Source organism: Vanellus vanellus (assembly GCF_965231255.1).
Source record: "Vanellus vanellus genome assembly, chromosome: 18".
Lineage (NCBI taxonomy): Eukaryota > Metazoa > Chordata > Aves > Charadriiformes > Charadriidae > Vanellus > Vanellus vanellus.
Window position 1 is genome coordinate 618,192 of NC_138923.1, and position 11,931 is coordinate 630,122.

Consider the following 11,931-nt stretch of genomic DNA (forward strand, 5'->3'; position numbering starts at 1 on the left):
TGACAATGCCATTAACAGCACCCGTGCGAAAATAAGAAAAGCCGATCTGCAAGAGCTATAGAGAAGTGTTTACAATTGAATCTTACTTTAACCAGTGCAAACACTGATTGCCTAACTACCTTTTAAAAATATTTCCCCGCTGTATTTTCACCAATTAAAAAGAAAGCAGTGAGACAGAAATAAAGATTCCAAGAAGCTGAAAGAAGAATAAAGTTCTATGAAATCCCAAAGAGTGAGATAATATACTTTTTCAGTCTTTAATACTACAAAGATAAGCACTGAAGGAAATATAAAATAGATCTGTTTAAAAATTACTTCAAGGTCCTTTAAGCATTATTTGTAACGAGGCTTATCCTGCTTCCCCCCGACCAGATAACATGAACTCTCATAAGCAGAAACATAATCTGCACGAAGAGAGGTGGGGAGTGCGGGGCAGCAGAGATGCTTTTTCTGCCCAGCTGCAGGAACAGAGGTCAGGGGAAGCTGGTGGGTGTTGGGACCCGGTTACTGCTCCAGTCCCCTCAGGAGTGGCATGAACTGGGGATGAGGGGCTGAGAAATCCCGCGTGCGGGTCAGGTTGCTGCTGGGACAATGCCCGGGCTGGTGGCAGGAGGTGTCTGGTCCCTGCCTGCCAGGCAGCTGTGGCACCTGACTGCGAGCGCTGAGTTTGTCAGACCTCAGCTGCAGCCACTGGCCTTGGATAGAGCTGTGCACAGCCAAAACACCCCCTCCTTTCCCAGTCACAGCCACATCCCCGGGGCCCTTTGCGTGAACTCCCTTCTGAACGCTCTTCACGTACACTGGGTTGGTCTCACCTCTCTAGGATTTGTTTTCCCACCCTTGGGTCCTCCTCAAAGCACGAACATCCCAGCCGGCTGCAGGACAGCGGATGCTCGGTGGACATGTGCTTCCGCAGCTGCCAGCCCTGGGAATGCCCCACAGACACCCCAGTTGTGCCAACCGCTATGTCCAGACGGGATCCCAGGTTATTGTCCCCAGTGTCCCTGTGAGATGCGGAGCTGCTCAGGGCTGCACGAGGGTTTCCCCCACGGAGGCAGGGGGTGCCGAGACAGGCAGCTTTGCAAACTTCAGGTGGCCAATCTCCAGCCCCGTGCTCCGGGCACGGACCCGAGACTGGCACTGGCAAGAGACGACGTGATGCTCAACGGGACCCGCTGTCCGGGATCCCCCTGTCCGGGATCCCGCTGTCCGACATGTGCTGCCATTTCAGTCCCTAATTCTCGGTGGAGGGATTCCCATGGCCGGCGCCCCGCTATGTGGCTGGGCTCGGCCCCAGCCGATGGCGCTCGCGGCAGGAGCCCTGTTAGAGCGTCAGCGGTGTCCTGGCAGGCTGTCAGCCTGCTCCGTGGCTTTCCAAGGTTTGCCGAGAGCGAGCGGCCGGGGGTACAGCATTTCGGGGATGCGGGGCTGGGCTTTGGCAGGGGCTGTCGCCTGCCCACGGCTCTCGCTGCCACCAAGGCTGTGCAGGAAGGTGCCGGCAGGGACGGCTGACAGCACATGGGGACAGCCATGGGGACAATGCTCTTTGCAGCCTTGTCATCTGCCTCCAGCAGAATAGATGTCTCAAAGTTTTCTTTCTTCCTTAATTTCCTTGGGCTTTCGCTGCTGCCGGCTGTCTGGACAAGCCCGGGATTTTGCTTCCAAAGGAAAGACCCTGCATTTCCTTTGCTCTCTAATTTGCTGGAGCTCTGTACTCATTAATTGCTTCTCAATTTTTAACACTCACCTCTGAGACCAGCAAGCTCACCAGGCGATGGTGCTGGGAGAACCAAGGCAAGTGCCCCCACCTGGGCCAGTAACCACATCTTCAACCTGCTGCTTTTTGCCCCACAGGAAGGCAGAGTTGGAGGGTTACAGGGATGGATACTGGGCCAAACCAAAGGGTTATTGGGACAAACTGGTCCCATTTATGCTGACATAAATCCCTAATAAACTCAGTGATTTCAATACACTCCAAAAGAGCCGAGCTCCTCTTCTGCCCTGCATTGTCCCTGTCACCAAGTGCCAGAGAGGCCAACCTCAGTCAGTGGGCAAAGTCCCTGCCAGGTCCTGTCCCCATGTGTCACCAACCCAGCACCTCCGGCTGCACCCAGGGGACTGGTGCTCCCAGCCGGGTGCCCTTGTGCTGCTTGAGGGTGCCATCACATGTTCAGGGCTCCGCACCTCCAGGGCAGGGTCTGGCTGGGACCCCTCACTCAGGGGAATGAGCCAGGTCCCCCAGGCACCGCAGCCCACCTGGCCCTGCTGGTGCTGTGCACCCTCGATGGGGGGGTTGGTGGCCCTGCCCCACCGCGGGCTCTCAGGAGCCCCATAACTCCTGGGGTTTCCCCTTCTTGGTGTCAGGGCCAGGGACTGGCTTCTGGTGGGGGCGAGGACATGGGGACCAGATCTGCAGTGGTGAGGAGTTACAGAGATGACCGTGGAGCACCTCTCCTGTGAAGACAGGCTGAGAGAGTTGGAGTTGTTCAGCCTGGAGAAGGGAAGTATCCAGTATCTGAAGGGGGCCTAAAGGAAAGCTGGAGCAGGACTTTGTGCAAGGGCAGGTAGTGATAGGACGAGGGGTAATGGCTTCAAACTGGAAGAGGGGACATGTAGAAGGAGGAAATGTTATCAGGAAGAAATGTTTCCCGATGAGGGCGGTGAGCCCCTGGCACAGGGTGCCCCGAGAAGCTGTGGCTGCCCCATCCCTGGAGGTGTTCAAGGCCGGGTTGGACGGGGCTTGGAGCAACCTGGGCTGGGGTGAGGTGTCCCTGCCCAGGGCACAGGGTGGAATGAGATGATCTTCAAGGACCCTTCCAACCCAAAGCATTCTGTGATTCTGTGATCACAGGTCCGCAGCATGGCTGTGGCCGGGACCAACCAAAAGCCACCCATGGCTAATGGCTGGGAACCAGCGATAGGTCTGTGCAGCGGCAAACCCAGCAAGCGCCGGGCCAGCGCAGGAGTGCTGGGACCAGGGCAGCCCCAAGCGGGGACACCCCGGTGAGGGGTTCTGTGGGACAGGCAGGTGGGGATGGATGGTGGTGCAACTGCTTCCCCATGTGCACATCGAGTCTGCGGCCACGAAAGAGCAGTGGGAGGAAATGGGAGGTCACTGGGGGGGGGTACTGGTGTGTGTCCAGAGGAGTCTGTGAGTCATGGCAAGGTGGGGAGGAGACCCCCGCCCCATGCTGCCTACCCGGACAGGGGATGTCTGGGAGCCCGAAGTACCTCTGTGAGGATCCCAGCAGCATGGGACAGGATCACCGTCTCTATTTGGGAGCAAGAGGTTGGTGGGGAGGCGGAGGGGGCCACGGGAGACAGCCCCAAGTGCGGCGGGACTGGGGGCTACGGAGCGGGGAGCTGGATCCTCCAGCACTGACCCGTCGGGGGTGAGCAGGGCTGGCAGCAAGGTGGGACCTGCTCTCCTGAGCCTGAGTTATCCCGAGATGCCCTAATCCCATTCCACCTCTCTGGAGTAGTGCTTGCTACTCGCCACAAGTCCAGCCCCAGCTCCAAGGGTCCGGCCCGTTGCAGATGGCTTCCCTATCCCTTGGTTGGTTCCCAACCTCCCAAAACTCAGGCTGAGGCCACATCTCTTGCTAATGCTGAGTTTCAGATCTTACAATTTCATTTGCAGGAAGAAAAAAAGTAAAAAAAGTAGCTTTTCTGGCCTTTGCCTTGTGCTCAGCCAGGATGGTGCTTCAGGCTGGGGGTCACTTTTGGGCTGCTTTTGGCCAGTTGTGCTGGGAGTCCCTGTGCCCAAGCCTCTGCCTGGGAGGGTGGGAAGATGCTGCGGGTTTGTCCCAGCCCCAGGATGGGAGAGCTGGAGCTATGTCCCACCTACTCCGACGGTGGGGTGTACTCCTCTGTAAAGACAACGAGGGATGAGGCTCATCTCCTACTCCAGAGGGGAGCCCGAGGAGCAACGTGGCACTGAGGAAAGCTGCACAGCGCCCACCCAGAAGGATGCAGAGAATAAAATCCCCCACGGACCCCAACTGGTTGCAATGTTTCTGCCTCCCACCCCCTGCACTGCCCACACAGGCTGAGACTGCCCCAGCTCAGTGCATGCCAGGGTACCACCACCCTGGCTGTTCAGCCATGCTCCCCGTGGTCCTCAGCGCAGCAGCTATGGGAAGGTGCCAAAATCACCCTTCGCCTCTCACCACATCTGCACTCTGTGCGAGAGCTGAGTGCGGGGACCCCTGGGCAAGGAGGACCCGGGGACAGGAGCTGCTGGTTGCTCTTGCTCGTTTTGGGCAGTGCGATCATCTGCTCCTTGGAAAGGCCCATCTGGCTCATGGTGCCTCTGAATTTCTCTGTCACACTGGGTTTCACTGCAGCGTCTCTGCCTTCAGGGACAGAGATGTGGCTGCAGCCTGGCCAAATGTCCCCAGACCTCCTCCTACCATGGGAGTGGCACCGGGAACACTTTGGGTGTCCCATACGGCCCTGCCAGAGCACCCAACCCCCCAACACCCCCGGAGCAGTGGGACAAACTATCCAGCAGCTCCTATCCTGCTGGTAGGGCTTATTGGAGGGTCTGCTCCCCATGTCCCTTCCCTCCGTGGACATCACTATGCCTTTTTGTGCTTCATCTGACACTTAGTGTAGAGAACCAACACTGCAATGGTCAGCCCCGGCGTTGCCAGTGGATGGTGTGGCTGGGGCAGTCCCTATCGACCAGGCCACAGCTGGTGAGATCTTTCTCTGCAGGAGAAACTGGTGGGAAGATTTAGATGTGGTTTGGGGACGGAATGAGCTTTGGGCATCACCACCCTCTGGGATGCAGGCTGAGCCTCCTCATGCACAGGGCTCCCGGTGCTCCAACAGCTCCCGAAGCCTCAGACACCACTGGGCTGCCACATATTTTCTCGTGTCCTGCCTGCCTGGGCTTCACCCTGCCCTCCTCCTCTGCCCCCCCCACATGCAAACCCCTCCACCCTACACACCGTGCACCCCTCCTTAACACCGCACAGCCCCCGCACCCAGCATCCCCTACACCCCTCCCCTGCAGCCCACCTGCCCCGCACCCCTCCACTGCGCCCCTTGCACATCTCTTACCCCCCTTCATCACCTCCTGTACCCCCTGTGCACCTCTGGGCACCCCTGACCGAGTGAGAATCATAGAATAGAATCATAGAATCATAGAATTGTCTAAGTTGGAAGAGACCCTTGGGATCATCAAGTCCAACCATCTACCCTACTCTACAAAGTTCTCCCCTACACCATATCCCCCAACACTGCATCTAAACGTCTCTTAAACACATCCAGGGATGGTGACTCAACCACCTCCCTGGGCAGTCTATTCCAATGCCCGACCACCCTTTCTGTGAAAAATTCTTTCCTAATGTTCAGTCCAAATCTACCCTGTTGGAGCTTGAAGCCATTCCCTCTTGTTCTGTCATTAATTACCTGTGAGAAGAGACCAGCACCAACCTCTCTACAGTGCCCTTTCAAATAGTTGTAGAGAGTGATGAGGTCTCCCCTCAGCCTCCTCCTCCTCAAACTAAACAGTCCCAGCTCCTTCAACCGCTCTTCATAGGATTTGTCTGCTGGGCCCTTCACCAGCTTCGTTGCCCTCTTGTGCGCGCGCTCCAGCAAGTGCCTGAAGTCCCTCGCTCTGCCTCCCCGCCAGCCTCCACATCCCAGCTCCCCATCCAGTCCCCGCTGCCTCCACCTCGGCATGACATGAGACACCCTTGCACGTCAGCCTTGTCCCCAGGACTGCCTGTGCCTCTCCCCTGGCAGTGGGACACGGTCACTTCCAGCCCTCCGGGCTGGGATGTCTCCCCCTCAGGGTGATCCCACGGACCAGGGACCACCCAGGGCTGCAGCCCCCTAAAAGCCATTGGTTCTTACCACGGTTCTGAGAAGCATCACTTCATTCCTCCAGACCATGATCAGACCTCCTGAGTCCTGAAGAGCCCGAAGAAAGTAGTTTATTTAGTCTTGGGAACAAAGTATGCTTTTAACAGCCCAAATTCTCAAGTTTTAGGAGCTTACCCCTTCATGGGGGACCCACTGGGACTAAATAGCACCAAGAGAGAGGCTGGGGTCCCCCAGCACTGCATCTCACATGCTGGAGGTTGGGGGTCTCTGAGGATGCTCCCACATAATTCTTCCATTAACCCAGCACGGACCCTCACCGATGACTGGGTATGAAGGTAGACCAGTGTACGCCGACAGCCACCGAGCTGCCTCTCCTGGGCCACCCTGCGATGTTGCATCTCACAGCAAATGGACCTTTCTGCCCCAGATGGCATCACCCGCATGGAGTCATCCTGACTCCAGCATGCTCCGCAGAGAGAGCCGGAGAGCTGGGGGGTTGCTTGGGGCTGGGCTGGGCTCCGTGACAGGGGTCCCTGTGCCTGGGTGGAGATGTTCACAGGGAAGCATGGTTATCTGAAGGGCCTGGTCTGGGGAGCCCAGGGAGCATGGCATGGAAATTCCTAGCTCCCCATGATACACTTTGTTGTAGTACATGAAACTGCTGCCTACACAGCGGGGAATAGCTTTCATCCATGTTCATGCCATGGCTCTGGGAGAAGGGGAGAAGCCCTGCTGCTGGCTCAGGTCCCATCTCCGCCCTTGCGCTCCCCTGGTACTTATGGCAGTTTGCCTATTGACCAGGTTGATCTGTTTTTTTTAGGACCATCATCCTCCGCTTGCATCCTGCAAGTCTGGAAAGCAAACGAAGACTATTGGACTCCAGTTGATGGCACGCAAAGCTCTCAGCTTTACCAGTGGGACTCCTCAAAAAGCAGCTCAAGAGGTTATTTGGTTACTCCAGCCCAAGCAGCTTCTGGGGGAGGCATGAAGCTGCAGCTGGAGCTTGAGCTCAGGCAATTCCAATTAGAAACAAGGTATAATTAGCAATGTCGGGGTGGCTGTGAGGAAGCTGTCAAGGCAATGTTAAGATTTCCATCTCTCATCGTCTTTTAAACAAGATGGTTCCACCTTTCTAGGGGGAACAGGGTCATCACCCAATTAATTGGGTTGAATGCAGGTGTAAGGTGGTGGGGGGGGGCCAGTGCTAGACAAAAGAAGAAACTAATTTTCTCATCAGGTCTTTAAAGCATGTGAAGCCATATCAGTCATCTCCACTGAGAATTACAGTTGATTTCAGCCTTTCTTCTCAGACAGGGTCCCAGAATGGGGATTGGAGGCAGTCTTGCACTGGTAAAGGTAGATTAAATACAAAGGTGTTTCTCTCTAATTTCTATGGTTTAGTGATGCTTCTCCAGTCCCTGATGCTGTCATGGAGTCCCCTCCATGTGTAAAATCCACTTGAAGGTGCTTTACAACACCCAGCGGTGAATTAATTCTCTGACTCCACCTGCAGCCGAAAGGAGCAAACCTCCCCCAAGGACCGGAGGGTTCCTGGCACAGTCCCTTACTCCTTTTTTGCCAAACTCAGCTGTACCTCAAATCCAAATCGGCAGCAGGAGCAGCTGTTGGACATCTGCCTGGCCGCAGAGCTGTAGCACAGCAGCTCCTCTGGTCTCACCTCCTGAGGTTTCCAGCCATGTGGCGGGTGTTCCTAAGTCCACTGTATTTTTCTACAGTTGGTTGATCGCCGTTCCAGGTTGGAGGCAAGAGACCAGCTCTTGACAGCTCTACTCCTGTGTGCACCTTCAGCGCACGTGTGTTACCAGGACGGGAAGCAGCCACCCCCCAGGGACCCATGTAGTTCTTCCTTTTGGTGTTTTATGAAGAACTCAAGAACTAACCGAGGTGAAGAGCAAGAAGGAGAGGAGCCCTGGGTGAAAGCCACACCGAATGAGAAGATTTGCGCCGACGCTTACAGGAATTAAAGTTTTGATGATTAGTTCACCATCACAGTGAAATACGGTGCTCAGAGACATCTTCCCGTTTTTCTTGCGGTCTTCGATCCAGCTGGAGTTGGAAGCTATGGCGATGGTACGCCACTTCCCAGCCAGCTAGAGAGAATGGCTCTGCACTGATTAATACAGAGAGCAAGGAGAGATTTGGGGATAGAGTAGGAACTCCCCACTCCCTCCTCTGCCCCGGCTGCTTACAGGTGGACAAGCATCTCTTCTGCCAGGCTGAGCAGTGGTCTGCCATAAAGAGCTAACCAGATGCAAGATCCACTTGGCCAAACCCAGGTCTCTGTGACCTTCACTAGCCCGCCGACTCCCCCACTAAAGTGTTCAAGCATCCAAACGTCATGACGTCAAATGCCGGGAAGCCTGAGGGACGTTGACTTACAGCAGGAACTGGGGTCCTTGCAAAAACAGGGAGGTGGGTTTTGTCTGACTTTGCGTCCCTCAGGGAGACTGTGTCCAAGCAAGGCATCTTCGCTGTCCTTCGCCATGGGAAAACTCCCTCCAGCGGCATTACCTTTTCTCCATCAAAACATTCTTTCAGAAGGATTTTTGCCCGGGCCTGAAACACCAACAGAAGCGTCAACTCCAGGAGCAAGAAAATGACCTTCATCTTCAGCCCACCTGTGAGAAAGATGAGCTTCACAGGCACCTCCGAGCTTTTATCCCTGTGACCAGGTCCTCAGGCGCAGCAGAGCAAACCTCTCCTCTTTCCCCATCTGTGCGACGGCCGGTGCCGAGATAACGTCGGTAGTTGGGTTTCTCCCTGCCTGCAGCCGAACAGCATGTTCCTGCCGATGTCTGAGTCAGAGCGATCCCCCAGGTTCTCCATGAGAGGGCAGGGAGAAGGGGGCGAGAAATTCCCTGCCAGCTTCTGCCCCACCGACGGTTTCCGTGAGGTCAACGCAAGAGGCTGCAGAGTGATGAAGAGCCCCAAACGAGTTCCTCAGCGACCTGGGCTGCGTCCCGCCTGGTCCTAGGGGTGGCATGTATCCTGTCTGCATAAGTGAACCCCATTTCATCCCTAAATCTTCCTTTGCTGTGGGTGAAGCTTCACTCCCTGAGACTTCTTTTTGCTCAGATGTGGTGCTGTAGGGCAGTGCTCTCCAAAATTTTCTGATCGCACAACCTCATCAGTGAAAAACATCTGAGTGTGCACCCCCAATTTATGTATATTTATTCATAAATTGTATCTATGTACACAATAATAGAAATTCTAAAAGGATGAGATAAAGATTAAATAAACACTAGTTTTAAAAATACTATTTTATTTTAGTCTATTTACTAATGGTACCAAAAATACTTTCTTCCCGCACCCCACTTCGGAGACCGCTGCTCTAGAGAAAGCAGTGATCTCCCCTGACAGATAAGCCCGATGAAAGGGATATATGTTTCTTTTATCCCTAGTGACACTGCTGGTCTTTATGGCAAGCTCCCTTGGTCCATAGCGTGGTGTGGTCTCACCCATCAGTGTCACGAGTTGAAGGCTGAGCACAGAGCACACTCAGGACTTGCCGTGCCTGACCCTTCCTTGCCGCAGGGGTTCTCCAGCCTCTTTCCCTGCCTGCCACCTCCAGAGGTGCCTACCTGGCCAAAGACTAACGTAGCTACAGCTGCCAGGAGCAGTCAGGAAATCACAGGTTTCCCTGTCCGTAGAGAGAGCAGAGGGGTGGCAGATAGCCCTGGCTCCAGTTCCCATTATTTCTGCCAAGTAGGAGTCTTACAGACTCTTATTTGTAAAGAAATCCCAACGCAGCACTCGGCCGTGGTCCGAGGCGGACGCGTTTCGCTGTTCCTGTAGGCGTATCTTCTTGCACACATTGAGCAGTGGTCACAGCATCCTTTCACACCCATTTATTTACGACCACCAGGTAATGCCTCCCTGGCTCCGTGTGATGCTGAGAGACCCCGAACCCTTCCCGAAGGCATGTCATGAGCCAGATTAATCTGCTCTCACAGACACGCTCGGATGCCACTCGCGCCTGCTTTATCGCCACCATTTTGCATGTGGAAGCAGCTCACTCTTCCCAGGATTAACTTTGGCTCCTGAAACAACAAAGATCAATCCCCTGACAATGCTTTTCCTACTTATACATATTTTATTGCATTAGGGGAAAGACATCCGGCTCTGCAGTGTCTGCAAGTCCAGCCCAGACGAGATTATCCACCACTTAAAAGGAGATGCAAACAGCCCAGCATTACTGCTGTGCTCTGCACGGTGTTTCACCTCGGAAAGGGCTCTGCTTTGGAATAAAAGCTCTTTCCAGAATGCCTGACAAAGCCCTGGTGTAGATAAATGATTAAAAAAAATAAGGCTTACCAAGGGCACCGTCACAACGGAGCCAATACAGCTTCTCTACCTGGGCAATACCTATTTCTTAGGAAAAAAGTTCCCAGAATTACTTATTGGGAGAACTCCTGTGGCCAAGCAATTAGCAATTTTACAAAATCCCCTCCTAGTTTATTCAGGTCTTCCAAGGATGTTGTGTGCCATCCTCCTGCCACCGGGCCGAGAGGGTGAAGACTTCTGCAGTGCTCCACGCTGGAAGGGTGGTACCTGGCTCTTGGGATGGGATGAGGCACCCCTGACCTTCCTGGGATCATGAGGGGCTTCGTGAAGATGGCACTGTGATTTCAAGCCAGCTGGGCTAGGGGCTTTCAGACACAAAGGGAGATGACGCTGTGAAATGGGTACCGAGCCCCTGGGTCCCCACCAGGCAGTAACAAGTCTGAGCATTGGTTGCGTTGGTGAGGGAGAGCGAGGAACCAACAGCTGTGGCCCCACCAGCTCCACACGGCACCGCCCGACCGGGAGCCCCAGACCCCTCGTGTGTTGGGTCACCGAGAGCCGCATCCCTGCCGTGGACCTCTATAACACCCCCCTGTGCAGGGCTTTCCTGATGGCCTCTTTGACCTCGCTGTTTCTCAAGCTGTAGATGATGGGGTTGAGCATGGGAGTCACAACAGCGTACAGCAGGGTGAGGGCCTCGTCCATCTCCTTGGAGCTGCTGGAGTGAGGCACCAGGTACGCAATGGCCCCCGCGCCGAAGAACAGGGACACCACGGTCAGATGGGAGGTACAGGTGGCAAAGGCCCTCTGTGTCCCTGCTCCCTTCTGGAGGACAGCCCCGATGATGTGAACGTACGACACAAGAGTAAGGAGGAAAGAGCCCATTGCAATAGTTCCAGCCAAAGCATACAAGGCGGCTTTGTTGAGGGGAGCGTTCGGGCTGCAGGATGCCTTCAGCAAGAAGGGCATCTCACAGAACAAGTGGTCGATCACATTGGACCTGCAGAAGGGCAAGTGGACTGTGAGGAAAGCCTGGATCAGAGATGATAAGGAGCCGCTCAGCCACGAAACAGCCACTAAGCAGTGGCACATCTTCTTGCTCATGACTGACGAGTAGTGGAGGGGGTGGCAGATAGCCAGGTACCGATCGTAGGCCATGACAGCCAGAAGCACGCACTCAGAGCCCCCAAAGCAAAGGAAGAAGTAGATCTGTGTGATGCAGCCCACAAAGGAGATCGTCCTCTGCGGTGAGAAGGAGTCTCCGAGGATCTTAGGGAGGGTGACGGAGGAGTAGCAGATGTCCAGGAAGGAGAGGTGGCCCAGGAAGAAATACATGGGGGAGTGCAGGTGGGCATCCAGCCAGACAAGGGTCACGATGAGCAGGTTCCCCAGCACCGTCACCAGGTAAATGAGTGAGAAGCACAGGCAGAGGGTCACCTGTGCTCTGTAGGCACTGGAAAACCCCAAGAGAAGGAACATGGTGGGGCTGCTGAGATTTCCCCACTGCAGGGATTCAGGGCTCATCTATAGGGAGAGCAGGAGGAGATAAGGACAGATAGAAGGAGGGTGAGCACTCACCGCTGCCGTGGGACATCACCAGCTCTGCTGCATGGTGGACTGAAGCTGTGCTGCTGCCCTGGCACTCCTCACACCGCACTGCAAGGGCTCAGGGGGGGGATGTATCTGTGGGGGCAGGTGGTGGGTCTCAACCCACGGGGTTTCAACCCTCAAGGCAACCCACAACACTGTGTCACCTGAAGGATACCAGTGAGAGCTGGGACACTGTGGTCA

The 11,931-nt window shown here is 55.1% G+C and overlaps 1 protein-coding gene across 1 annotated transcript; it reads right to left on the minus strand.

The window, feature by feature from the left end:
• Positions 1-10,719: 10,719 nt before the first annotated feature.
• LOC309679259 (olfactory receptor 2D3-like) lies at positions 10,720-11,664 on the minus strand (the record flags this gene model as incomplete). Its single annotated transcript, XM_082492537.1, has 1 exon — positions 10,720-11,664. One exon carries the CDS (start codon positions 11,662-11,664, stop codon positions 10,720-10,722), a length of 945 nt encoding a protein of 314 aa, XP_082348663.1.
• Positions 11,665-11,931: the final 267 nt, after the last annotated feature.